Source organism: Sander lucioperca, chromosome 7 (assembly GCF_008315115.2).
Source record: "Sander lucioperca isolate FBNREF2018 chromosome 7, SLUC_FBN_1.2, whole genome shotgun sequence".
Classification (NCBI taxonomy): domain Eukaryota; kingdom Metazoa; phylum Chordata; class Actinopteri; order Perciformes; family Percidae; genus Sander; species Sander lucioperca.
In genome coordinates, this window is record NC_050179.1 from 9,534,622 (window position 1) to 9,562,225 (window position 27,604).

Below are 27,604 nucleotides of genomic sequence, written 5' to 3' on the forward strand. Positions count from 1 at the left end.
CTCTGCCTTTGAGAAAATTAAAGCTCAGATGGGCCAATCTGGAATCTTCCCTTTATGATGTCATAAGGGGAAAGGTTACCTCCCCTTTCTCTGCTTTGCCCGCCCAGAGAACTGGCCCACCCATGAGAAAGAGAGAGACATCATGGCTTGCAAACAAGCGAAGCATGGCAGTTGGTCAAGGCCACACCCCCACCCTGCCCACCTCTCTCCTCCTCAATAGCATTTAAAGCTAAAGACACAGAAATGGCTGTACTAAGGAAAGCTCATTGTGGGACTGGCTCTAGTGGCTGTAATTCTGCACCAAGGCTGAATTTCGGGAAAGAGACTTCAGATACAGTATTATGGGACCACTGAGGCCTATATAAAAGCATCCAAAAAGCAGCATGTCATAGGACCTTTAATATTAGATGTAACATAAAATAAAAAGCTTTTTAAATACAAACCAAATTATATTAATATAGCAATGTATTGAAGATAATTGAGGTGAAAGAGGGATTATATGCAGTTAAGACAATATGTATATGAATAGAGTTCAATTCATACAATAATATAAATAAAAAGAGAAGCAAAACAAAAAACTACTTTCCATCGATCACTCATTAGTAGTATTGGCAGTAGTAATAACCTCATAGGTAATGTTAATACTAAAATCAATTATTATGGAGTTAATGCTCCAAATCAATTTGCATGCATGAGTTCATCTCTACAGTGTGCCCTGGCTTTTAAAAAGCAACACAATTTAATTACAATTTAAACTCAGACAATATTTTGTGTGAAATTACAAATATGAAAATTAAATATGTTAAAAAATAAATGATATGGTGTTACACTTTCTTCCCCTTTTTAGCATTATATTTAGCCGCAATCACACAGTAAATCAGTAGTAGGCTATCAGCATATCTTGAAAAAGTGATTAAATCAATAAAAATACTGCTGAAGAAGCTACCATTAAACAATACAAAATACCCCTAATATAAAAGAAAATAAAGAAGAAATGAAAAAAAGAAAATATTTACCAATGATGTAGGCCTATCATCCTACACCATGGCATGTGAAAAGATACCAACCACAAATGTGACACTTTTATTTCTCTTTTTGTATTTATATAATTTAACTGAATCATGATGGCTACATCTTTGCATTGTGTTTTGCGTTTTAAAAATATAGTGTAAGTCCTTACAGGGGCGATAGAGCAACATTATAAACTAATAATAATACAGTTATAGGTTATTCATGTAGTTCTCCCCATGATTTGTATGTGCGAGACCGGAAGATGTCTGTGGTGTCTTGAAAGTAATACGGGATTGGCCAAAAGTTTGGCATGACACAGAAATAAAATTGAACTAACTAACTAATTTTAATCTACAGCGTAAAGTTATAAATAAATGTAGTGGAGTAAAATGTACAATACAGTGGTGCTCATAAGTTTATGAACCCATGCGGTGACTAAAAAGAGGAATAAAAAAAATCATCTTTTGGAACTTAATCTTGATGCCTTAATTAAAAAAAAATTGAAAAAATCCAACCTTTAAGGACATCAATTTTCTTTGTGAATGAATAATGTATTGTAAATAAAGAAATGTTCTTCCTTAAAAGACAGGGGGCAAGTAAGCACATGTTAAATTCCCATAGAGGCAGGCAGATTTTTATTTTTAAAGGCCAGTTATTTTATGGATCCAGGATACATCCTGATAAAGGAATTAAAATAGCCCCACATCATCACATACCCTTCACCATATCTAGAGATTGGCATGGGGTACTTTCCATAAAATAACATGAAATAACTGGCCTTTAAAAATAAAAATCTGCCTGCCTCTATGGGAATTTAACATAGGGGTGTACTTACTTATGCCCCCTGTATTTTAAGGACGAACATTTATTTATTTTTCCTAATTTTTTTAATTAAGGCATTAAGATCAATTTCCAAAAGATGATATTTTTATTCCTCTTTTTAGTCAACTTTAGCATGGGTTCATAAACTTATGAGCACCACTGTATTTCCCTCTTACATGTAGTTGATGCTCAACATTCTGTAGGCTATAGCCTACTTGGGTAAATGTAATTAGTTACTTTCCAACACTGCTACTAGGCTATAACTCAATGAGAGCTTGTAAAATCAGTCAGGATATTGTTTCCACATGGAGAGAGAGAGAGAGAGAGAGAGAGAGAGAGAGAGAGAGAGAGAGAGAGAGAGAGAGAGACACACACACACACACACACACACACACACACACACACACACATCTCCCCGGTGAAGCCTCCATGTCGTCGCTCTCGATGTGTGATCATCAGTTGGTGATTTCTCGTCAGTCTCTTTCTTTTTCTCGGAATATCGTGATTGCTTATTGTTTTCTGCCTGCTCCATTTCCACACACCGTCTGCTGTCTTCTTCTCACCACAGTTGAAAAGGCTTTGTTGGTTATTAAGACGAGTGCATCCCTCTCTGGTGATTTTTTTTTATTAAGGAGGATAACAGCGTTAAAATCTGCGGAATGTATAGGTATTTGAAATAAATGACAGGATACATGGAGACAACACAAGACTGCGCTTGTCACAAACTTGTTCAAGGTAAGAAAGCACAATTTATTTTTTACCCTAAACAAAGGCTTTTGAAATGAAGTAACTCCACATCTTGCTAAGGTTACACTCCCAGCTTTGTGTTTCTCACCTGGGATCTTTTGCTAAGGAGACACCGTTCACCAGGGAGTCACCTGCTGCTGCTGCAGCTGCTGACACCAATAGTTTAATTAATGTTGCTCCTCTGAACAGAAAAGAAACAAGACACCACTTTGCTTTGTGTCTTAACTCAGATGTTATTACACACACACACACACACACACACACACACACACACACACACACACGCACACACACAATCTTCTACATTCACTCCCAGCACCAACTACTTTTTCATAGTAGAGATGGTTAATGATGGTTTCTTTCAGTGTTGGAGAATATATTCATGTTCTTCACTTTAAGTAAAAGTAGCAATTTAAAAATACATTACAAGTAAAACCCCTGCATTTAACAAAATTATGAAGAAAAAAACATATAAACAAAATGTACTTAAAAATCAAAAGTAAAAGTACTCATAACAGAAAGGGCTATTATGTTATATATACTATTATATATCATATTACTGGATTCTTTTTTTACTGATGCATTCATGTGTAACTAGCATTTTATTGTTGTATTTAGTTGAGCTAATTTGATCACTTGTATATAGGCTACATTTGGATATATTAAACTAACAATCCATCAAATTTCATAGGCTCAGTATGTTTTGTATATAAACTCTTCATCTGTAAAGTGACTAAAACTGATTAAAACTGTCAAATAAATGTAGTAGGATAGAAAGTAGCTTGAAATATTTCAGTCAAGTAAATTGTACAGTAGTTACTAAATGCAGTGGTTGAGATCTTTTACTTCAGTAAAAGATGCAATACCACAGTGTAAGTATAAAAGTAGCATCACAATATACTCAAAGTACAAGTAAAAGTATCATTATGCAGCATGACCCATTTCAGAAAAATGTGTATTATATTATTGTATTATAGTTATTGTTGCATTAATCATCACTTTAATATTGCCCAGGATACATTTTATCTTAACATATGATAATACATCAACATCATAATTTATTTGTTGATTTTATTTTGTATTAATAATCTTAATCTGAAAAGTAACTATAGCTGTCAAAGATATGGAGGAGATAAGTGGAGTTAAAAAGTACATATTTGCCTCTGACGTAGTAAAGAATAAAGCAGCAGAAAAAGGAAATACTAGGTAAAGTATAAGTACCTCAAAATTGTACTTAAGTACAGTACTTGAGTAAATGTAGGAATTATATTCCACCTCTGATTTCTTCACATGACATTTAGGAAACCAGGGGGTCCCTGGAAAAGATGGCATTCTGGAGGAGAGATACTCACATTGGTAAGATTTCTTTTTCTCATAGATCCAAAATGATGTAGAGAAGAACAACAGAAAAAAAATGATTAAATAAATTAAATGAAACATTAAATAAAACTATACTCTAGTGTCTCTCTCTTTCTCTCTCTCTTTCTCTCTCTCTCTCTCTCTCTCTCTCTCTCTCTCTCTCTCTCTCTCTCTCTCTGTGCATGTGTATTATGCATATGTGTGTGTGTGTGTGTGTGTGTGTGTGTGTGTGTGTGTGTGTGTGTGTGGTGTGCATTTGTTTGTGATTTGTAAATCCACTGCCTCACACACATACTCAGATATTTCCATGTGTTTGAATGGAATTTGAGTATATTTAAATATTTTAAATTTCCTTAAAAGAACTGAGATGGAAGTACAGTTATTGTGTTGTCATCATTTTGAGATTTTTTTTTCTGTAGCTACAGAAACTGAGCATGTAAAAGCTTCCTGTATGGATGTTGCTCTCAGGAGGGTCTGAATTATTTCCTGAAGCATTTCTGAATCATTTCACTGTAAGCTGCCCAAACTTGCAGTCTTACTCAAGAAAAGAAAAAGCTCCTCCAGAAATCAGTCTGTTAAAAAAAAAAACGAGATACAACTTTGTGCTATAGAAAAACAATATTACATTTACACATCTTCTAATTAAATGTTTAAATAGACCAACGCCCTTCTTAATAATAAATTGTCATAGTAACTGATAGCAGGACGTGGCCAGTCTGTTGTGTGAGAAGGTATATCCTGTTGCAGCTCTGTGAATGTGCATTATGCATAATTCAACATAATGATTTAACCTCGTTTGGAAACAACAGATCTAGCAGCTGCTTTGGGCATTGCTCCAAGTTTAGAGTGCTTTGATAAGTTTCGTCATCTTGTAGATGACTGGCATTGTGTTGTGTGCAAGTGAATATATTACCTATTTTTTTGTTAAAAAAGCAATGACCGAGATTAATAATGAGCCTGAATGCATCACCTTGACGCATGAGCCATGAGAGGAATGCCAAAGCATGTAAGGGCAAGGGCAAGCTCAGACAGAGCTTACACATAGGCGTCGGGTGAGGTGGAGGTTTGGGTAGGCTATGGGAGGGAGGTAGATTCGGATAGCCGGCCGCATACACATGATCCGTGGTAAAACCAGAGACTGTTTAGAAAGGATCTTTGTTAAAACCGCTCTGAGGATGCGCTCATTGGGTATTCCTACTCAAGCCTACATTACCCTCCGCCCCTGCTCTTACATCTGAATCATACAAAACCTTCCAGACCTTTCTTCAAAGCGCTGCGGAGGATGGTCTGGCTAGTCCAACATTCCTGGATGGGAGAAAAACATGCTCTGGTTTATTGGCATTTCTTTAAACCAATCACAATTGCCGGACAAAGCAACGGTGCCTCTGCAAAATAGCCTAGAGAAGGAACTTGTTTTGGTGGAACGTGCTCGTTCAAAAGTTGTTTTAGTCATGCAAGAGAAAACTTTGATTGGACAGATTGTCAAGCTAGCTGTCTCGATTTACCCTGCAGAGCTCTGAGAGGCAGTTAATCCAAATATGGGAAAAGAAATGGAGCATGGATGGAGCTGAGGTGGGCCTTATGAAGCTTATAGTCTAGGCTAGCCTCCCTTGACAGCAGCCACCTTTCACTCAAAGCGACACACCCTTAATTATACATAACTTTAAGCCTTAATATAATTAAAACGGTTGTCATGAAGGGAAAAATTAGCTATAGAGACCAAAGCCGTTCTTTGTACCAGGCTTTAAACATGTTTAATTCTGCTGTAAAGTTGGGCATTTTAACATGGGGGTGTGTATGATATGGGGATTGACTTCCTTTTTGAGCCAGCCTCAAGTGGACATTCGATGAACTGCAGTGTTTGGCACGTCTGCATTGGCTTTATCGTTCAGCACCAGAGGTTGCCGCTTGGTCTGTCCACTGAATGTGATACTACAGCGAGGCGACATTAGCATGGCATAAAGACTGGAAACAGGGAGAAACAGCTAGCCTGGCTTTATCCAAAGGTATAACAAAATCTTCCAACCAGCACCAGCTCATGTTATAACACCTGGCAACCAATTTTGATCTGCTGAGTGAAATTTTAGATGTATGTCAAAGAACAGTCAACAAGTCCAAAAAGGCATACAAGGGTCATAACAAGACCGGATGGATACACTGTAAGAAAAGATACACCATATCTACTCAATAACAATGAGGCAACAGATTACAAACAATATTATTAATTAAATTTCACATGGTTTGGTATTGAGTATGAATTAAATGAGACCCTTAATAGTTATCCATTTAATATGAGTATATTCGAATAGAAAACAGTACAGAATTAATTATAACCTAAACAAAAATATTGAGTTGATTTGAAAAAGATAAACTCCCTAATGTGTAAATAGTACTAATAAAAATTAATTTATCAATGATATATAATTGAGTAATAATCATCTACATTAATCTGCACATCGATTTGAATTTAATCAATGCAATGAATTAAATCTAAATATTCTTTCTTAGGAATAACTAGTCTATGGCCCAGAAAGTACAGAACTTAACAAATACTCAAATAAGAATTTTATTAGCAATTCACTTTTGTGCTTTCAACTCACTGTAGTAGTGCTGGGCAGTATACAGATATTAATATCCCATACGATATGAATTTTTCACATACCGTAATACCAGTGCTATACCGCAGAGAACGCTATGGCAGAATTGATCTGTGAGTGATTTCAGAACGGGAGCTCTGTTAACTTCGTAGCCTTCTCACTCATGGTTGTAAATTTACAACGACAATTAACCCACAACTAACTCTCTTTAATAGGATAAAACACCATAGCACACAACTATTTGTGACTTTAACAATTTCTAACACTAATAATTTTACATTTAGCCTACAAATTTACACAGCCGAACGGCATGCTGGGTAACATTATAGCTGTTAGCTAGCTAGGTTGACAGGAAGTGCTTTTCAATTAACATTAGCCTGATTACATTGATTTGAATTAACTCAATATTTTCTCTATTTGGGATTAGATAAATATAATGCTTATGTTTTATTTAACTACAATGGTTGGGTTTTATTCCAAACATTTTTATTTGAAATTTAATTAAATATTTGCCTCAAAATCAAAAACACAATCATATTGAATATATTTTACCTAATACATTAATTCAAATCTACATGACCACAGAATCATTTCTTACAGTGTAGGAGAAAAGATGGGCTGGCAGGGAACAATGGCTAAAGAGCAGGTAGCCTACATATACTGTAGGACAGGAAGGGAATGGCAGGTGCTGACATGACAAGAGGTAGACCTACTCAAAGCCCGTCTACGGAAAGCCTTTTCACTCCCTATTTAGCCCCATTGTACCAAATTTGGTTGCAGTTCCACCAGAGTTCCACTGGGGGTGATCACGGTCCAATGCAAAATGAATGGGACTCTATGGAGCTATACGGCTAAATTTATCTCTTTCGCCTGATTGTCGTTGAGAAATCTCAGATTTGATTGTAGTTTTTGCAAGTTCAACATGGATTATAGGTTGAAAGTTGAATGAACAAGTACTTATGTCCTTTCAATTTCTCACAGATTGAGTCGTTGTTGCCCATAACACGCTAGCATTCTGCTAATGAATGCTGATTGGTCAGTGAAGGACTGATTACGACCAGAGATCCCGCTTGACGGCATCCGAAGCAGAACCAGAATGTCAGAGTGAATATTTCGGCGTGGTCTTTAAAACAATTAGCAAACCTCTTTGTAGCACGTGTATTGACAGGGAGAGTCTAATCTGTCAGCTGTGTTGTCGATGCCTCGAGAGGAAAAAGGAAGTGACTCAGAGCTTGCCGTAAAGCAGTATCTCTGGCTGTACAATGTGTATGACGTCATTGACATTTTAAAAGGCTTTTTAGAACAAAAAAGTGACTTTAAAAAAATCTAACACCCAGCAGTGTGTATTTTCTTTCCCTCCCCTTTCGAATACAACATTCAAATTACTAGACAAAAAATTATATCCTGAGAAAAGTGGATTTTGAGGGGTAATAGCTCCATAGACCACCATTCATTCTGCACTGGCCTGTGAGCGCCCTATAGTGGAACCAGAGTGGGACTGCAACCAGTTCAGAAGCCGGAAGCATCGAGAGAGTGGAACTTCCCTTATTAGAAATTCTTTGGCCTATTTTAAAATGTATGATTAATTCCAAACACCATTTTCATTGTATGTAAAACCCACTTATTAAAAGGTACTGGAAGAAAGGAAGAAACTTCATGCCATCTTCACATAAAGGTTAAAATTCAACTTGTGATGTTTCTGTTGAGACCCTCGGATTTCACCCCATAGTAAACAAAGCTGCTTCCTTTACCGACGACACTCTCTACTTCAGTGGATTCAGAGAAAAACCTTCTACTATATTGCAGTGGTAATTTTACAGTCTATGGTTTACAGTTTAAGGTTTTCTCAATGGCAAGTCTCACTGCTACTTTATACATAATAGTCTATATGTAAATAAATACTCAAAGACCAAATTTTGGTTTAATCCTCAAATCGTCCTTATTTGTTTCATCTGGTGTTTTTGATACGCACTCCTGCTGCTAACAAGAAAAACTTCCACTACAATAAATTATTAAATATTTTTATGAATGTGTGTCTTTTATTAACTTGTCTCTGGATAATGACCATGTGTTGTCTGTATGTAGAGAAGGAACGCCATGTGAAAGCCAACGCGCAGGACTACAATGACAAGTTCTCTTATGCAGTAAGTAGGCCTCAAAATGACACCAGGTTTGCTTTATTCACAAGTGTAGGCTGTGGTTATTTCATCAGTGCTGTTTCTGAATGTGTGATTCTTCAGGACAATCACATCAAAACCTCAAAGTACAACATCCTCACCTTCCTGCCCATGAACTTGTTTGAGCAGTTCCAGAGGGTGGCAAACGCTTACTTCTTAGTGCTGTTGATACTGCAGGTAGAAGAAACTGCATTTGTGTGGATATATTTGCTTTTTTGGGAGTTAAAGTGAAACTGAGTGAGCTAACAACCTGCTTTTCTTTTCTTTAGTTAATTCCAGAAATTTCTTCTCTGTCCTGGTTCACAACCATCGTGCCTTTGGTGTTAGTGCTGGTAATCACGGCTGTCAAGGACGCCACAGATGATTATGTAAGTGTAACTGTTCTTCTAACCCATCTTCTAAATGCTCCTCTTTTATCTCCCATGGTAAAATGATTACTCCTTTTTTTAAATTTCAGTTCAGACATAAAAGCGACCAGCAAGTCAACAACCGCCAGTCTCAGGTTCTCATCAGGGGAAGGTAATTTATCCTCTGTCTTTCTCATTTAGATGCTTTTTGTAACTGCTGAAAAGCCATACTACATATGACTATAGACTGTGTGTTCAAGGGCATTTATGTGGTTTAATTATGAGTTGTTTTTAATTCCAAGTATGCAGAGTGAGAAGTGGATGAACATTCGAGTGGGCGATATCATCAAACTAGAGAATAATCAGTTTGTTGCTGTGAGTAAAAATTCTGTAATTCAGTTTTTCCATTTTGTTGCCTCTGTGTCTCTCACGTTCACGTATAAGAGAGGTTGAGGTCAACAGTTAAAGGACTGACTTCTCTTGCAGGCTCAGTTGTGCATTTATTGCCTTTTCTCACCACTGACTGTTTCATATTGGTTTTACACACAGGCAGACATCCTCCTCCTCTGTAGTAGTGAGCCCTATGGACTGTGCTATATTGAGACTGCAGAGCTAGATGGGTAAGTGCTGCACTGGTTATGTAAAGTAAAGCTGAAGAAATCTGAACCGCAATCGGCCACTGTATCACATGTGTGAGGAAAGAAACTGTGAGATTATGATTGTTCTAGTTCATTGTTTTTGCAGAAATTTAAAGTGTATGTGACTTTGTTTTTTTAAGTAAACTGGTTTACTGTTACTTTTATACATTTATACATTTATACGTCATCATAGAAGACAAATTAGTTATTTCTATTTCTCCCCAAACAGAGAGACGAATCTGAAAGTTCGTCAGTCTTTGACCGCCACCTCAGATATGGGAGATATTACAAAGCTGATGGACTTTGATGGTGAGATGGCGCGAGAATTAGTTTATTCTTCCATTTGTGTAAATAAATCACTTGTGGACACTTCAGGCTTTCTATACTTTTTGTGTGAATGCATGTTTATGAATTCTCTCCTGAAATGATGACTCATGTTGGTAAGACTGTATTTGCTTTGTTCCTCAGGAGAGGTCATTTGTGAGCCACCAAACAACAAGCTGGATCGATTCACAGGCACTTTATACTGGAGAGACAATAAATACCCTCTGGATAATGAGAAAATGCTGCTGCGAGGCTGTGTACTCAGAAACACTGAGTGGTGCTTTGGGATGGTCATCTTTGCTGGTATGATTTATATTTTTATTTTGATGCTTTCGATCTCCAGATCCATTAGCCATAAACCCCTTTAATTGTTAATGTTCTTTCAACACTGATAGTTGTTTCCTCATGCCAACAGGTTTGCAAACCAAACTCATGCAGAACTGTGGAGGGACTAAATTTAAAAAAACAAGTATCGATAAACTGATGAACACTTTGGTTTTGTGGGTAAGTTGTTATGCATGGACACTATTATTAAACCAAAAACATTTTTTTACAGAACATAATATTATGATCTATATTTCAGATCTTTGCCTTCCTCATTTGTATGGGAGTTATTTTGGCCATTGGAAACACTATTTGGGAGAGCTGGATTGGCAGAAACTTCCAGGTGTTTTTGCCATGGAATGCACTTCAGAGCAGTGCAGTTTTCTCTGGCTTCCTTACCTTCTGGTCCTACATCATCATACTCAATACTGTTGTGCCCATCTCACTCTATGTCAGGTAAGGATAAAGTTTATTTCCAAAATGCTATATAACTATTCTGAAAACAGTTTATATTGTTGCTCTGCCAAGGTCTAATATTTCTTTCATGAAATCTAAAAGTACAACCAGTTAATAGTAATGAAATGTTTGGTTAAACCTTCTTTCAGTGTGGAGGTTCTGCGGCTCGGCCACAGTTACTTCATTAACTGGGACCGCAGGATGTACTGCAGTCGGACGGACACTGCGGCGGAAGCTCGCACCACCACCCTGAATGAGGAGCTGGGTCAAGTGGAGTTCATCTTCTCTGACAAGACGGGCACCCTCACCCAGAACATCATGGTCTTCAGCAAGTGCTCCATTAATGGACAGACGTACGGTATGATCTTTTATGAAAAATTACCTTTCAATTTAGAAATAATAAGAAATATTACTGAATATTTAAACAAATTAATGAAATAGACAGAGACAACTATATCAACTGACATCTCCATCATACCACTTAAAGACCACACTGATTGGTTGATGTCCTTCCAAAGAATATTGAATGACTTTACCAAAACAATTTTGTCAGTTTAAGTGAACTGGTTTATGATAGTTATATAATTCACTGATCATTAAAAAAAACATGACATTACATAAATAGGCCTCTAGCTCTAGAAAAAGGGAAATTACTATAATGATGTTTGCCATGAAAATTGTCATATTGAATGTATTAGATTTCTGGGCAAAACTTTTAGCAATCAGCGGTTTCTCTCTAAAGAAATGGTGTTAGTTTGAGCTTCAAAACACCCACTTTGTTCCCCAGTATAGAACTAATAACATATCACAGTGCTACATGTCTGATATCTAAGTCATTACTTTACCTTTTCTTTCTCTTAGGTGACGTCTATGATGAATTTAAGCAGAGGGTTGAAATTACAGAAGTAAGTGAGGTGTAACAATCACAAATTCTTAACTCTTAATAATAAAATAATAACTATAATAACTAACACTTGGTGGTTTCATGTGCCCTCAGAAAACAGCCTGTGTGGACTTTTCCTTCAACGCTCTCTGTGACACAAGGTTTAAGTTTTATGATGGCAGCCTGGTTGAAGCCATTAAACTGGAGGATCCTGCAGTACAGGAGTTCTTTAGACTGCTGGCTTTGTGCCACACTGTCATGCCAGAGGAGAAGAGTGAAGGTAAACTGTGCACACGGTCCAGAAGTAGCAGTAATAACAGAAATAACTGAATATATTGAAGTGGTTCTGATTGATGTTTCTGTTAACATGAAGGAAATTTGGTGTACCAGGCCCAGTCACCTGACGAGGGAGCCCTGGTCACTGCGGCACGAAACTTTGGGTTTGTCTTCCGGTCCCGAACCCCCGAGACCATCACACTGTGTGAGATGGGACGAGCCGTCACATACCAGCTACTGGCCATACTGGACTTCAACAACGTGCGCAAGAGAATGAGCGTCATTGGTTAGGTCTTCACTTATAACAGCACAACAACGCTCCCTTTGGTTAGGGTTAGGGTTAGGGTTAGTAGTCATCATGACATATTTAACATTTTTAAATAATACCTGTGACAATTAGTAATAAATCTTTATTTTCTAAGAATAGAATGAAGTTAACAGTCTTGATGTACATGCTTTGATCAGAAAAGTTATGTTGTGTTCTCTTGCTCATGTTTTATAGTAAGAAACCCACAGGGCCAGATTAAACTATACTCCAAAGGAGCTGACTCTATTATCTTTGAGCGTCTGGATCCATCCAGTGAAGACCTCATGCACACTACCTCAGAACATCTCAGTGTAAGTGTTGTCCGATTGGATAACATCCCTCAGTGACTATATTTTTAAATAAATGCACTATGCAGTACACTATGCACCTGTATTTAAAGTCTCATAAAAATCGATAAACCAGACAATGTACTAAAAACATCAGTATGCTTACATAGTACTGATGACTGCTGCAGCTTGTGGTGCAGGTAATGTTTGACAAAATTTCAGAAGTAGCTGGTTTGAGATTATATTTGTGTCTCTACTGAAAATATACTATTTAAGTTTTTAATTGTGTGTCCTTTGACACAGCAATGAATGGTCATAAAAAACTCTGTTCTTTCTCAGTGCAGTAAATAATTCATCCCACTTTTGACAACACGCACCGTGCACTGGTACAACTGTTACAGGTGTTTGTTTTTCAATCATGTTCTCTACAGGAATTTGCTGGAGAAGGGCTTCGAACATTAGCTCTGGCCTACAAAGATCTTGATGAAGATTATTTTGATGTTTGGACGAAAAAGCTTATGTTCGCCAGCACTGTAATTGAGAACCGCGAGGATCAGCTGGCTGTTCTCTACGAGGAGATCGAGCAGGGCTTGAAGGTAACATTGACATCTTTTTGTTGACATCCTTGAAGCAATCAAGCTCATTTAGCCTCTGCATACTGACTGCTGTCATCGTTGAAGCTTCTAGGAGCCACAGCAATCGAGGACAAACTTCAGGAGGGAGTCCCAGAAACAATCACCTGTCTAAATCTAGCTGACATAAAGATCTGGGTCCTCACAGGAGACAAACTAGGTAGCATAATTCACCTAAATGACCTTTTTGAACAGGACAACTGATGCTGTGAAAAGCTATCGAGATGTAAATTGTGTAAAACATTTCAGAGACAGCAATGAACATCGGCTACTCCTGCAACATTCTGCGAGACAACATGAATGAGGTGTTTGTTATCTCTGGCCACACACTGCTGGAGGTGCAGCAGCAGCTCAGGTGAGTTTATGGCCCCATGTGTGGAACATCTTGAAAATTCAGTGCCTATAAGTAATATTTTATCCAGTTGACAAAAAATATTCTGTCATTGAGTACAAGCTCGATAGAGCTTTTATTAACATGCTAAAAATGTATGTTTTTTCCTGGCTTTCCTCTCTCCTCAGGAATGCTAAAGAGCACATTCTTGGCCTGAGTCGAGTTGGCAGTGCAGGAGATGTTGAGAAGTCAGATATGTTTGCAGAAAACTCTGTGTTTGAAGAAAGCATCATTGCAGAGTATGCATTAGTCATCAATGGACACAGTTTGGTGAGATACTCAAATGTGTTGCATTATATAACATGGTCCACTGTTTGAATGATAATTTTATCCTCTGCTTGTTTTTATTTTGGTACTGATGCTTGCAGGTTTGTTAAACAGTGGCTGTGTTGCTATCTGCTGAGTCTGTACCTGCTGTTGTGACTGTGCCGAGTCTTTAATGAGCCGCTGTGCTGCTTAGGGCCCTCGGCTCTATTACAGGTTTTCATTAACATCCATTTCCTCACACAGGAGCTGCTCCCTCGCTGCGCCTTGAGCAGCACGCATGATGCAGCAGCAGCTCGGTGGAAATGTTATATTGAGCTGTGGCACGGTGTTGCCTCTGCAGGGGGTTGACGTTGTAGGATGGTAATGATAGGTCTAACAGGTGTGATGTACAGTATGTCTTCTCCCTGCAGGTTCATGCTCTGGAACCACAGCTGGAGCACGTCTTCCTGGACTTGGCCTGTTTGTGTAAAACAGTCATCTGCTGCCGGGTCACTCCGATGCAGAAAGCCCAGGTGGTAGAGCTGGTGAAGAGGCACAAGAGGGCCGTCACTCTTGCCATTGGAGATGGAGCCAATGATGTCAGCATGATCAAGAGTAAGTGTCAGTCATAGACCCAAAGCTACATAAACATTAGCTATGATAAGAAACATTTTTACAGCATCATAAAATGTTAGTAGCTTGATTTTGTTTTATTTTAAAGTGACATTTGGAGTACAGTTTGCACTTTTAATACACTTTGTGTATGTTTAAACAATGTTTAAATATTTATTTAATACTTAGTTTCAAAGGGAAGTACTGCGTGTTTCTTCCTCAGCTGCTCACATCGGTGTCGGCATCAGCGGTCAGGAGGGGATGCAGGCGGTTCTGGCATCAGATTACTCTTTTGCTCAGTTTCGGTTCCTGCGGCGGCTCCTGCTGGTGCACGGACGCTGGTCCTACTTCCGCATGTGTAATTTCCTGTGCTATTTCTTCTACAAGAACTTTGCCTTCACGCTGGTACACTTCTGGTATGGCTTCTTCTGTGGTTTCTCAGCTCAGGTAAGAATACTGTGATATATCATTAAAGAAAGTTGTTCCTGTATGTGCTGAGTTAATTGTGTACATCAACAGCTTTTGCAGCTTACCTCTCTTCTCCTCATTGGTCATAGCGGTTAGTCTGTAAGCCATCTCTAGAATTACGTGTTCTGTAGGTTCTGCTGACATTAGTCCTTTGACCGAAACATTCACTTAATGTCACAATTTTCACATTGTGTTACCTTTTTCTTTTTGCATCTTAACAGCCTTGTCTACTTTTTGTCAGTGTGCGGGTAATTTTACTCTAAAATGGGACACTATCCCTTGAAAAGCCTGGATTTAAAGGCACAAACCCTTTCACATTTTTATAAATTATGTATATAACTGTCCTCTCTCCACAGACTGTGTATGACCAGTGGTTCATTACCCTCTTTAATATAGTCTATACATCTTTACCAGTCCTGGCAATGGGACTTTTTGATCAGGTAATAATTATACGCTCAATATCAAATTACCTGAATCTTTTTAAAGAAACTCTTTATTTCTTAATTTATTTTTCCAGCAGTCTCCAATGGCAACATCCTGAGCCAACCCTTTAGTTTCCTTTTTGTTTTTCTTTTCAAGATACTGTCAAGTCACACACTGTTACTATAGACCTCTCTTTCACTGTGCCATGATATCTAACCCTACACTAGGTAAATTATGTGTGTCTAGAACCCTGAACCTGATTAACACATATCAATTTACAATATTGTATATTGTTCATCTATCATACTTTATATACTGTCTGTTATACAACTACCATTAAGCCCCCAATACTTCAACCTATCCCTACCCTTATACATATTAATCTCACATGACACACATTATATCTGTTTCCTACAGGATGTCAATGACCAGAACAGCCTTCGCTACCCAAGCCTTTACAAACCTGGCCAGCAAAACCTTCTCTTCAACAAACGCCAGTTTTTCCTGTGCACACTGCAGGGGATGGGTACATCATTCCTGCTTTTCTTTATTCCCTACGGAGCCTTCACTGTCATTGTGAAAGAGGATGGCTCCCACTTTTCTGACCAACAATCATTTGCTGTTACCATAGCAACATCCTTGGTCATCATCGTAAGTGTTCAGGTAAGAGTTCAAACAGACAAAAATAGCCATTGTTTAAAAAAATAAACACATGTTTATGATGCATGTATCTGCTCCTAGATTGGACTTGACACACACTACTGGACAGCTGTCAATCACTTGTTCATATGGGGGAGCCTGACAGTGTACTTTGCCACATTATTTGCAATGCAAAGTAATGGCATATTTGGCATCTTTCCAAGTAATTTCCCGTTCATAGGTAAGTTTAGTTCAGTTGGATACATGAAGAAATAATACTGATGCATGGAAATTAAATATAAATACCATGTGTGTCCTCCTCAGGCACGGCACGTAACTGTCTATCAGAGAAGAGTGTGTGGTTGGTCATTCTGCTCACCGCTGTGGTGTGTGTTGTGCCCGGCTTAGCAGTCAGCTTCCTGAGAGTAGACCTCTTTCCAACTCTTACAGATAAGGTACAATAACTTTGATGCATCTACAGCATTGGTGGAAGCAATGAACACTTAATTAAAATGTCTCCATGGCTGTATTTCAGTGGTGGTACATTTACTCAATCCCAGTGTTGAAGTAGTTGTACTTTACTTGAGTATTTCAATGTTACGCTACTTTATACTTCTACTCCATTACTCCACTCCACAAACAATCTATATTGTTTTTTAATAAAAGAACACATTGTTAAAGATTAAACCAGGGATTCCCAACCTTTTTGACTTGTGACCCCTTACAAAAAATGGCATAGAGTTGGGATTCCTTCTCACCTTTCAGATATCTGAGAGTTGTTAGCAGTTTCACCTGAGACATTTCCCCTCTAAACTTCCCAGATGATTTCATTAAAATGACTTTTTGAGACCTAAAGAGGTCAAATTATCAAATAGTCCACAAAAGAAGCAAACATCTGAAAAATCAAAATAACAGATCTGCGTAGCAGAACTTTATTTTTCCTTCTTTCCTGCCCCTTTAATCATCGTACGACCCCTCAGATGTATCCCGTGGCACTTTGGAGGGGCCTGACCCCTAGGTTGGGAGCCACTGAATTGAACTACCTACCTGTGCTGTATATAAAGCAGTTAAAACTATCTCCACCTCGACGGCTACTTTGATGCATCAGTATTAACAATCTAATAATGTTATATATTTTATCAGTCACAGGGGCTACTTTATGCAGAACATGTACTTTGTCTGCTTTAAGGACATTTTGCTGATAATACTTTTAAATGCAAAGTATTGACTTGTAATGGAGTATAAGTAAAGGATCTAAGTACTTCTTCCTCCATTGCTGTATTTTGACAGGTTCGTCATCTCCAACAGTCAAGGAAGAGACAAGGACCTCAGGAGCAGAACCTGAGGCGAGTACGCAGGACGAGCTCCCGCCGCTCTGCGTATGCCTTCTCTCACCAACAAGGCTACGGCGAGCTGATTACCTCAGGCAAAAACATGAGGATGAGCACAGTTTCCTCTGCTCGCTCCCCTGAAAGAACACCACAAAGCCCTACCTGGATAGAAAATATTTTACAGAAAAAGAACGAAGTCTCTGATGAAATCACAGGAGCAAAACAGACTCAACAGCAGCAGCACACTGACTGAACTCAACCTCTGACTAACAGATAGTGTATTCACTACAGGATACCATATGCGTGGTTCTCACAGACAAAGCACAATGTATGGGTGTCCTTTTCGGGCAAAGTTATGTTCAAATCCAACTACATAGGCGTACCTCATTTTTCTTTATTAGTGTGGATGATGTGGTCTCTGTTTATGTTAAAGGTCAATCAAAACATGATTATCTAGAGGAACCATTTACAAAAAAAGGCCAGCTGGTTAAAAAATTATAATGGACAAATGTTCTAATCTTCATCATGTAAGGTGTTCAATATGCAAACTCAGTCTGACAACAGCCAGTATATTTTAGGACATTATGCATTAGTTGCCAAAATTAAAGAAATATGTGTCTCCTGTTTTAACTGATCCAATTTGATCTGGTTGGTGCATTTATTCGATATCATTTTAATGGCATGTCCTATTTTGATTAATAAAGAAAGGTTGGGACATTTCAGCCTTTAGCTGTCACAAACATAATAAATGACAAAAAGAAAGGTAGCCCCGAGCACCAGTACAAAAGTCCGTCTATAAAGCCTATGCACTAAAAATCTCCTCTCAAATATCCAAAGTGCTAAACTACAAATGTTTCTGTAAATACTGATGTAAAGCTGCTGAATATGATAGGCACAACTTAATTATTGATTTAAATACATTTTACTGACTCCATGTTTTGCCAATATATATTTGTTTTCCCTGTGCTGTGCCTTGTATGGTTCCTGTTAAAGATAATCATTCTTTTTTTAATTTGATATTCAACGGTTCATTGGCTTTAGTTTGTTCAAAGCAATTGAATGCATGGCTTGAATCTGATATCCTCTTTATAATACCGATTTATCCCTTGTTTTAAACATTGTACAGTTGCTACAGAACATTTGACACACAACACATTTGAATAATCATCAAACTCCAAACTAGTGTCAGTTTTGGTTCTGAGGCTGCTTCTTAACATAAATTGAATAAAACATAAAAAAACATTGTTTAGTTAAAAAAAACTTCCAAGTATTTAAACTGACAACAAATATCCTCTTTTATCTATCTGGTTTTTATTCAATATTAGACCAGAAAGAGTGAAAAGGAAAACTGTGATTATAAAAACTCTGATCAGATTTTAATGCAGAATGCTGCAGTTGCATTAAGTACAATACAGTGTGCCTTAGACCGCCGAGCCTCCACCATCACTGCTCTCTAATGAAGTTAAAATTGCTCCTGTGCAGAAGCTCAAGCCCAGTGTGTGATCGTGTAATCAGGACTTCACTACCATGATTTCCCCATGGCTCTCTCAACACAAACCCGAAACATTTTACCAGCCAGAAGAAAGGTCTGAGTGATGCTGCTCCAAAGATAACTACTTCAACTGCCCATGTAACGCCTGAAAATATTCGGTTTATTTAATTCTTAAGGATTTTTTTGCCCTTGTTAAATTATGTTCATGTATAAAATGTAAACAAAAAGGATGGATGGATTTTATACAGCAGCACAAATTAAACAAGATTGCTGTTATTTTCTCATCTTTTCTTTTCCGAGTTAAACAGTGAGACAGTGAATTAGCTGCACAAAATCAATTTATTACAAAAACCTTCATGATTTAAAAACACAAAAAAACATATTCCCTTTGTAAGAAATAATTCACCACTGTCGTCAATTTTTGGCCCTTCTATTCCAGAATAATCTTAATAGAGTAAAGTAAGGTTTACATTTTGGATTAACTTGTCATTTGTAAGTGCCTTCTGAATCAAGTGTAAGCAATTATCATTTATTCCACTGCAGTAGTGTATTTGAATAAATGATTACATAAACAGATAACGGATGATGCATTTTACTCATCAAGGAAAATTGCAGCTCCCCCGCCCGGCTTTGACACAAACAAACTCTGTTTTTCCATCGCTGCTCTGCGTGGATCAGGGAGGTAGTAGGCCTCGCTCACTGCTTGTAAGAAAGACTCCACCTTCTCATCAGGAACCATGGAGACAGCACAGCCGCCCCAACCTGCTCCTGTCAGCCGGGATCCCACTGCCCCCGACTTCCTGTAACCAAGAGAAACAAGAAAAATCTGTTAAGTAATTAGTAGTTTAGTAAAGACAATATTTCTGAATCCACTGTATACAGTACACAGGGCTATATTTATTACTGACCAACTAGCACTAAATATACACATGAGGATAAAAGGTCCACACACAACATTCACTGCCAAGTTTCTTCTTATTTTCATCCAACTTGCTTTTCAATTAAAACAGCCATGCTGCTCCTGTGAGGCTGTGCTTTGGCACAGTGGTGTTTTGAGCTAAATGCTAACATCAACATGCTCCCATGCTGTTGTTAAGCAGGTATATTATTGCTGCGCTAATTAGCAATAAACACAAAGTACAGATGAGGCTGATGAGAATGTAAAAAAACCACAACTTATTTTTGAGTGTGCTGTTTGTGTACGATTCTCCCATAATACAATGCACAAAGGAAATGGAGGAGCTGCTGACGGAAAATTAAACTGAAAAAGGAAAATTTGTACGCTAATTTAACAGTCTTTGTTCTTTTTAGAGTTACAGTTTGATGTATGTCTGACAGTGCAAGTATTGTATCACTTTCTGTTAGTATACAGTAGTTTCATATGTTGATTTCTTGTTTACCAACAGCAAAAAACAGTATACTCTAAAGTTCAGTATATTAATACTTGGTAAGATTAGAATGTAGGATGGATTTTGAGCCAGCAAGCACAATACCTAAACCCTCAGTCTAAAGTAGCTAAATGGAATTCAGCCACACAACTTGAATAACACGTTGTTATTCACTTTTTTATAATTTAAGTCTCTAAAACGACATTGGATAATATTTCATTTTATCCCATTCTGTTCTGAGTCTAAATCTGTGATAGCAGTGAGTGAAGGGAGACGTTGCTGTACTCACAGACAGATGTCCACCAGTTGATCCAGTTCAGGGCAGCTGCACTCATACAGGTCTCTGCAGCTGGCATGGCTCTGGTTCATCAGGTCTCCCAGTAGCTGTACGGATTCGACAGGTTCGGAGTCACACACGCTCTTAAACCGCAGCACCCGTGCAGCTTCACCGTACACGTGCTTGGCTCGCTGGTGCAGCTTGAAATGTTTTACTAAGAGAGAGGAGAAGAGGCAGATGGCTGTCAAGTCATTCATCTGCTTGGTTGGGATGAGGTCCACATAGAGCTGGGTTACACAAACCAATTCAGACATCATGGTAGTTGAGTCATTTGTTGCTCTTAAGAGGATGTTTATATTACATATATATATTACATTATACATATATTACATTTTACTGAGCTAGAACAGATTAATATGGTTGAAAAGTTGTGTTGCATATAATTAGTATAAAGTATAATTAAGTCCAGCAAAATACAGATATCACAATATGACAATAGGTAAAATTCCAGATAATATTTACTCTCATATCACAATACTCTATTAATATTAAAAAATGTATTGCCCAGTTCTATGTCAAAGTAATAATGGCTGCAACTACCTATTATTTTTATTATTGATTCATTCGTTAATCATTTTTTTATTTTCACCTATAAAATGTCAAAAATGACAAAAACCCCACAATACATTACATTTAGAATGATATTAAAAAGAGAAAACAAACAAGTCTTCACATTGCAAAAGTTCATATTTGAGTTTGAGGAATATTATGAGATAACTGACTTCAAACAGCTTATCGATCAAAATAGTCATTGTTTAACCTTTCAATCCACTACTCGACTACTCAACTGTTGTTTCCATATTAGACATGATTCAGTTCTGACATATAAAAATTCACAGAGGTTTCTGTGTACTGTTGCTCACCATGCTGAGTGTTGGCGCTCAGCAGCTCTGTGGAAAACTGCTCCGAGGTGATGCCCAGCGCCTTGCAGATTTCCTCTCGGCTGTATGGCTCAGGATGCAACACCTCGACCACCAGAGCCAGCATCTCCTCCAGGGAGGCCTGCAGCTCCATCTGAACCTGCACCAGCTTCATAAACCTGCTCGAGTCCAGACCTCGTGCCTGGGCCAGCATCTGAGTTCACACCCGACAAGACATTGAAATGTGAGATTATTTACCTTCTCTTGATTCAAACTATATTGATATTTACACATATTTGCTGAAGGTCTATCATAAGGATTGCTGGTAAGAAAACAACATACTTTCCTGTTTCTAAGTAGTACATTGCTTCACTACTTGCAAAATCCTTAAATACATAGTAATTGTAACGTTAAAAGCAGCTAAAAGTGTTGTGAAATACAGTTGCAGGTGTTTACTTAATTAAGTCCAATATTGCAACAAGGAAAGTCTATGAGAAATGTTTATTCATGCCAGATGATGCTAAAGTTCCACTATAATCTGTTTTATAATATTTCTGTATTCAATTCTCGTTGATCTCTCCACTCGAGAAGATCTGCACCAAATCTTAATGCTTAGAAACCGCATTGAAATCGGAGAATTTTCATCGTGTTCATGGACAAAATATTTATGTTGAAAGGTTCTTGTATGAAAATTCAAAGAGCACAAGGTCCTACAGATTACTGTTTCTAAGCCTTTTTAAAAGACTACCATGAACATACCATATCATGACCATATCATGAAGTGTAATAAAAGGTACCAGCAAGTAATTATTTTACCTTTTCAGTTTGTTTGATTTGATTAATTGAGTGTTTAAGATTTGTGTTTAAGAAGCATTTCTAAACAGCAAACAAATCTGAATACAGAGACATTGTCATAAACTCTGTATCTTAAATTTATTTTGTGAAATTCTTAAATATTGTTCCTGCTCACTGGACTGGGCAGGATCACCGTACCTTTGTGGCGATTCGACACTCCACCACACGGATGTTGAAGTGAGAAGAAGCAGCTTTGTTCATCTCCATGCAGCAGTTGGAGATCACAAACACGGCTCCATCTGGAAGTTTGACATCAGTGGCCCGCAGAGGCTGGAACTCTATCAGCTTGGCCTGACAGACAATTAAGAAAATAAAGGTCAAGAAACAGGTCATAAAACAAGTGGTAACTGATGACTAGATGAATTTTTTTTAGCATTATTCAAGTGAAGTCATTACTTATAAGGTACTTTACACCTATCAAACATCTTGCATTCTTTCAGACATCTGTTCAGTGTATTAATAGTTTGGATGAATAAATGACCCTGATCAACTTGTTCCACTTGTTTGACCAAAAGTACTTAAAAGGAAAGTGACATACAGTTCCTCTCTCTGCCAGGAATGAGATGGACTGGTCCATGCCGCCTCCCTCTGTGCCAATGTAGCGCTCACTTTTGGCACATATCTCAGCCAATGCCACCTGGAGGATTAAAGAGTATAATAATGAGAAAAAGATGAAATAGAACATTTGAAAATGACAAATACAATCCTATATTGAGGAGTGGCATAAAAGACGAGCCCATTGAAGGCTATTTGCTTGTAAGATCGTTTATATTCTGCTGATGTTTATATTTTTCAATTTCATTTTTAAAATTTTTACTTTGTGAATTACATAGTGGAAATGGTAACACTCATTAATCCTTAATACATGGTAAATTGATAGTTACAAAACAAAACAATTACAAAACAATTATTAGCCACTGACAAAAGATTAAGTATCTAAATGTAACTAATTATTTTTATTTTACACTAAACTAATGATAAAATAAAATAAATTATAACATTACTTATAACAAGTAAACATTATAAATTATATTTTCCTTGTGTGTTAACAGAAAAATAACTAACTGAAGTTTAATTAACTATCAATCTACCATTTATTAATGTTGGTTATTATAAAGTGTTACTGTGAACATTGATTTGTAAAGCATTTTACCTTGGAGAGGGACTTTTGATTTGCCTCCATTGTTACGAGCCCGGCACAACAAACTAAGGCACTAGAACTGGACAGGCCGGAGCTCGGAGGAATGGTTCCATCTACAACACACGACATCCCTGCTAAATGAGCAAGCCCACATTTCTCCTATGAAGAAAACACAGCAGGAAGGTTAATTAAGTTGGGGGAAGTATCACTTTACTACGGTATTGAATACTAAATTGCCATGAATGAAGAAAATGTAGCTCTTACCTGAATACCTTTGACTCCACAGAGAAAATAATAATGCCACTTTGGATTCTCCCTGTCGATGGCAATGTCCTCTGAACACGACACAGTGAAATCCCTGCAAACAGATACTGTACATGCATTGCAAGCACAATGTAAATAGTCACCAATAATCATAGTTTCAAGCCTTACTTGTACTGTTGATTTGTGTTGGCCAGTGTGATTGTCCCTGACTTGTTCACTGAGACGGCTGCGAGGATATTCGGTTCAATGGCCATTGGCAGAACAGAATAGCCACAGTAATCGATATGCTCTCCTGTTAAATATCAGAAATTAACAAAGGCAGAAGCCATTCATCTACCAATTAATACAAACATGTTTTAGCATTGAACAAATGGTAAAAATGAGTGTGAAAAAAAAAAATGTCATCGCAGATTTGAAGAACTTAACATTTGTTTTCATAATATAACTTTGTTCTTGTACATAGACTGTAAAAATAATGGACATAGCAGCAGTGACCATTGGTTTGTGGACTGACGTTTTTTTCTGTTTAGTTATTCATTCACAATCAAAAAGACACATCATATTCTAGAGAATACAGGTTACAAAATTACAGGTTATGGAAAAAAAAAATCAAATATCACAATATTCTTGACCAAATACCTCGATATCGACGTCGGACAATATTGTAAGATTGACTATTGGTGCTTTCACAAAATATTCCCTCCATAAGATTTTTTTTTTTTATAGACATGTATTTATTGAATTATAACAGTATACAAAAATACATGTTGATACATTTAACAAAGCATATAACAGTCAAACTATAAAATAATCCACTCCCCCCACCCCAAAGGAAAAAAATAAAAAAAAATAACGACATTACATAATCATACACAGCTTGGCATCACACGGTTAAGGAGGTATCGATAGTTAGGGATATATCACCTTCAAGTTTCCAGAGTTTCCTCAACTTCACAGTTCTCCAAGAATGCAAGAAAGGGATTCCAGATCTCTTTGAATTCGGCAGATTTCTTTTTCATTGTGTATGTTAACTTTTCAAGGACAAGGCATGCTGATAGTTCTTTCAGCCAGCGACCAACAGAAGGGCTCTTGACATCTTTCCAACAGAGAGAAATCAAGCGTCTAGCTTGTACTAAACATAAGTCTGTAATTTTCCTCTCTTTGCTGTTTAACATACAGTCCTTGGGATACAAATTAAGAATGCAAAGTGCAGGATTGTCAGGTACTGGATTTAAAGTCATCTGAGAAATACATTTTATAACTTCATTCCAGAACTTCCGTATCTCAGGGCAGTCCCACAGACAATGAAATAAAGTGCCCTTTTCAACATTGCATTTAACACAGATATCAGGAATATTTGGATTCATTTTATTCAGTCTTTCCGGAGTAACATAAATTCTCATAATCCAATTATATTGAATCTGTTTGAGATGGGTATTTATTGTTAGGAGTTGTGCTCTAGAGCACACCTCTCTCCAGTCCTCCTCTGAGATATATTTTTGTAAGTCATTTATCCATTGAGTTTTCTTATGCTCAGTAGTGTCTTTATGGTTTTTCACCAGAATGTTATAGAGTAAGGATATCTGTCCCTTGCCAGTACAATTATTCACTTCTAGATTTTCTAACATGGACAAGTGGGGTTGCATATAGGAGTGTCTCTGTGCATAAACAAAGCTCCTTAACTGTAAATATTTAAATAAGTGTGTCCGAGGTATATCATATTCATTTCTAAGTTCCTCAAATGAAGCTAGTTTGCTTTCCTTATATAGATCCATAACATTACAGATGCCCTTTGTTGCCCACATTTTAAAACCTTGGTCTTTTTTTCCAGGAGAGAAGTTATCATTCCCCCATATTGGTGAAAAGCCTGAAAACAAAGTAGATTCACCAAGAAATTATTATACATTGTGCCAGACATTAATTGTGTTTCTCGCAAAGGGGTTATCAGTGAGCCGCTTCAGTTTTTTGACAGATGCAGAGTATAAATAAGTGTCAAGTCGCTGGCCTTTAGTGCAGATACTTTCAATTTGCACCCATGGTAAGTAAGGTTCAGGCGAAAACCAGTACATTGCAGCTCTAATTTGAGCAGCCCAAAAGTACCATTGTAAATTGGGTAATTGTAACCCTCCTCTCTTTTAAGGCAGGTAAAGAAGTGACAGTCTCAACCTTGACCTCCTGTTATTCCAAATAAACTTAGTAAATAATTGCTTCATTTTGGAGAAGAACTGTGGCGGCGGGGGTAAAGGGATGGATTGAAATAGGTATAAAAACTTTGGTAGTATATTCATCTTGATTATATTGTTACACCCTAATAGGGAGATTGGCATTGATGACCAGCTATTCATGGATTCAGTTGCTGTAGAAATCATAGGATCATAGTTACAGGATACTAAATCTTTAATGGTTGGGGTAATGGTGATACCGAGATATTTAAATCTATTTACCGCATTATTGAAAGGGTGGTTTATCACCGAATTTATTCGCTCCCGCTTATTCAAGAACATAATAGAGGATTTTGTTTCGTTTACCTTAAAGCCTGAAAATTTCCCAAATGTGTCAATTAAATTAGTCAGATTAAGAATTGAGTTACTTAGGTCTGTTAGAAGTAAAAGGGTGTCATCGGCATACATTACAATGCGATGTTCGGTGTCCGATACTTTTATACCTGAAATTGAGGGGTGCGATATCACCGCAATTGCAAGCAGTTCCATTGCCAAAACAAATAGCATTGGCGAGAGAGGGCACCCCTGACGAGTACCTCTTGTGAGTTTGAAAGGAGATGATAGTATATAGTTGGTGGAGACCTCTGCCATTGGGTCAGTATAAAGTGTCTCAATCCATTTTCGAAAGTAGTTACCAAAGCCAAAGCGAGATCCTCCATAAGATTTTTGATAAATAATCATCAGTAATGTGGATATAATGATTAAGTGGATAAAGAACAGCTAGAACAGTTCAGAAACATTTAAAACCAGGAAAAGACAACACTTATGCCATATTACGATATTACAATATACAAAATCTAAGATATCTAGTCTCATATCACGATTTTGATAGATATAATATTGATAAATTGCCCAGCTCTAGAAGTTTCGTCCATTATTTTTACAGTCTGTTCTTGTAGGTCCATTGTATAAAGCAACATCAGCCCAATATGCTAAAATTGACAACTGATCAACTAAATCCTACGCTATATAAAGTGAAATTACCTATTAGATTGACCCTTCCAGGTGCACATGCATAGAAGTGAGGAGACTGTCCATACTTTGTTTCAAAAGTATTTTTCAAGTTTTGCAGCCTGTAAAGAATTATAAATGAAGAAATAAAGTGAGTATCACATTTCTTTCCTCGTCCCTCTGTCTCACTGACAATCAGCATGGCTTCCTGTTACTCACCTTTCATTGGCAGTAATCGCAGTCTTTAACTTTGGTGGGTTTGTGGCCATTTCTACCCGTATAGAAAAACAATGAATGTACTTCTTGTCGTCAGACAGGAGAGCTCAAAGCTTTCTGCAGATCCTGGCCGCGATCAGCTGACTGTCACAAGAGGATCCCGGATGCCAAAACGCTGACCTGTGGTCAGTTCTAAAACGCGAATTCAGCTCTGTTAATAGATGTTAAGTTCCTGTTTGTAACAGAGGAGCTGACTCTGAAACAGTTGTTTGAGTCTGCAGGAGCAAAAAACACGGAAGTTGTCTGGAGGACAGGAGGCGTGGTTGGCACGCAGGACGATGACGTAACAATATACTCTTTCAGTTCAGGGTAAATTAAAAAAACTCCCAAACCTGATTTTATTATTTTATTGTCAAACTCCCGCAGACTGGTACCGTCATTAAATATTGAACGAACATAATTAAGCTTAGAAACATTTTTCATACTTTAGAATATGGTTTAATCTGAATTAATGGACCTTACAGGTGGTAATGACGGACCATATGGACCCATAAATGTAACGAATTACTTGATATTAACTG

General features: G+C 37.5%; 2 protein-coding genes and 1 long non-coding RNA gene across 4 annotated transcripts; 1 reads left to right on the forward strand and 2 right to left on the reverse strand.

Annotated features, from left to right (window-relative positions):
* The first annotated feature begins 2,214 nt into the window (after positions 1–2,214).
* On the forward strand, positions 2,215–19,144 carry atp8b4 (ATPase phospholipid transporting 8B4). 2 transcript variants are annotated; one of them, XM_036003266.1, is made up of 29 exons: positions 2,238–2,295; positions 2,402–2,568; positions 3,881–3,936; positions 8,622–8,680; positions 8,777–8,890; positions 8,983–9,081; positions 9,171–9,232; positions 9,363–9,435; positions 9,610–9,680; positions 9,928–10,007; positions 10,167–10,325; positions 10,438–10,526; positions 10,606–10,802; positions 10,952–11,160; positions 11,664–11,707; positions 11,800–11,965; positions 12,059–12,247; positions 12,464–12,579; positions 12,987–13,151; positions 13,236–13,347; positions 13,437–13,542; positions 13,707–13,848; positions 14,256–14,439; positions 14,660–14,883; positions 15,261–15,344; positions 15,745–15,990; positions 16,069–16,207; positions 16,291–16,421; positions 17,257–19,144. In XM_036003266.1, the coding sequence occupies exons 3-29, from the start codon at positions 3,906–3,908 to the stop codon at positions 17,548–17,550; spliced, it is 3,585 nt and encodes a 1,194-aa protein (XP_035859159.1). In that variant the 5' UTR covers positions 2,238–2,295; positions 2,402–2,568; positions 3,881–3,905; the 3' UTR covers positions 17,551–19,144. The 2 variants fall into 2 exon arrangements, with proteins under 2 accessions (XP_035859158.1, XP_035859159.1); XM_036003265.1 differs by having other exon boundaries at positions 2,215–2,568.
* On the reverse strand, positions 15,877–17,472 carry LOC118495454. The gene is made up of 2 exons (XR_004897882.1): positions 17,229–17,472; positions 15,877–16,407 (listed from the first exon to the last, which is right to left on the reverse strand). It is a non-coding gene; the product is annotated as an uncharacterized LOC118495454 (long non-coding RNA).
* galk2 (galactokinase 2) lies at positions 18,929–27,328 on the reverse strand. The gene is made up of 10 exons (XM_031283135.2): positions 27,027–27,328; positions 26,841–26,929; positions 23,803–23,926; positions 23,635–23,728; positions 23,383–23,529; positions 22,768–22,866; positions 22,368–22,520; positions 21,378–21,588; positions 20,467–20,668; positions 18,929–19,589 (listed from the first exon to the last, which is right to left on the reverse strand). The coding sequence occupies exons 1-10, from the start codon at positions 27,074–27,076 to the stop codon at positions 19,382–19,384; spliced, it is 1,377 nt and encodes a 458-aa protein (XP_031138995.1). The 5' UTR covers positions 27,077–27,328; the 3' UTR covers positions 18,929–19,381.
* Positions 27,329–27,604: the final 276 nt, after the last annotated feature.

What these genes read in the sequence shown, in the direction of transcription:
- galk2 (XM_031283135.2), bottom strand. Translation starts at nt 27,076, where the DNA reads ATGGCCACAAACCCACCAAAGTTAAAGACTGCGATTACTGCCAATGAA. An exon ending in GCGATTACTGCCAATGAAAG is followed by an intron (nt 26,930 to 27,026) that starts GTGAGTAACAGG and finishes AATTCTTTACAG; the next exon opens with GCTGCAAAACTTGAAAAATA. An exon ending in GTGGAGTCAAAGGTATTCAG is followed by an intron (nt 23,530 to 23,634) that starts GTAAGAGCTACA and finishes TTTTCTTCATAG; the next exon opens with GAGAAATGTGGGCTTGCTCA.
- atp8b4 (XM_036003265.1), top strand. Translation starts at nt 3,906, where the DNA reads ATGGCATTCTGGAGGAGAGATACTCACATTG. An exon ending in TCATCAATGGACACAGTTTG is followed by an intron (nt 13,849 to 14,255) that starts GTGAGATACTCA and finishes TTCTCCCTGCAG; the next exon opens with GTTCATGCTCTGGAACCACA. An exon ending in AAGTAATTTCCCGTTCATAG is followed by an intron (nt 16,208 to 16,290) that starts GTAAGTTTAGTT and finishes TGTCCTCCTCAG; the next exon opens with GCACGGCACGTAACTGTCTA.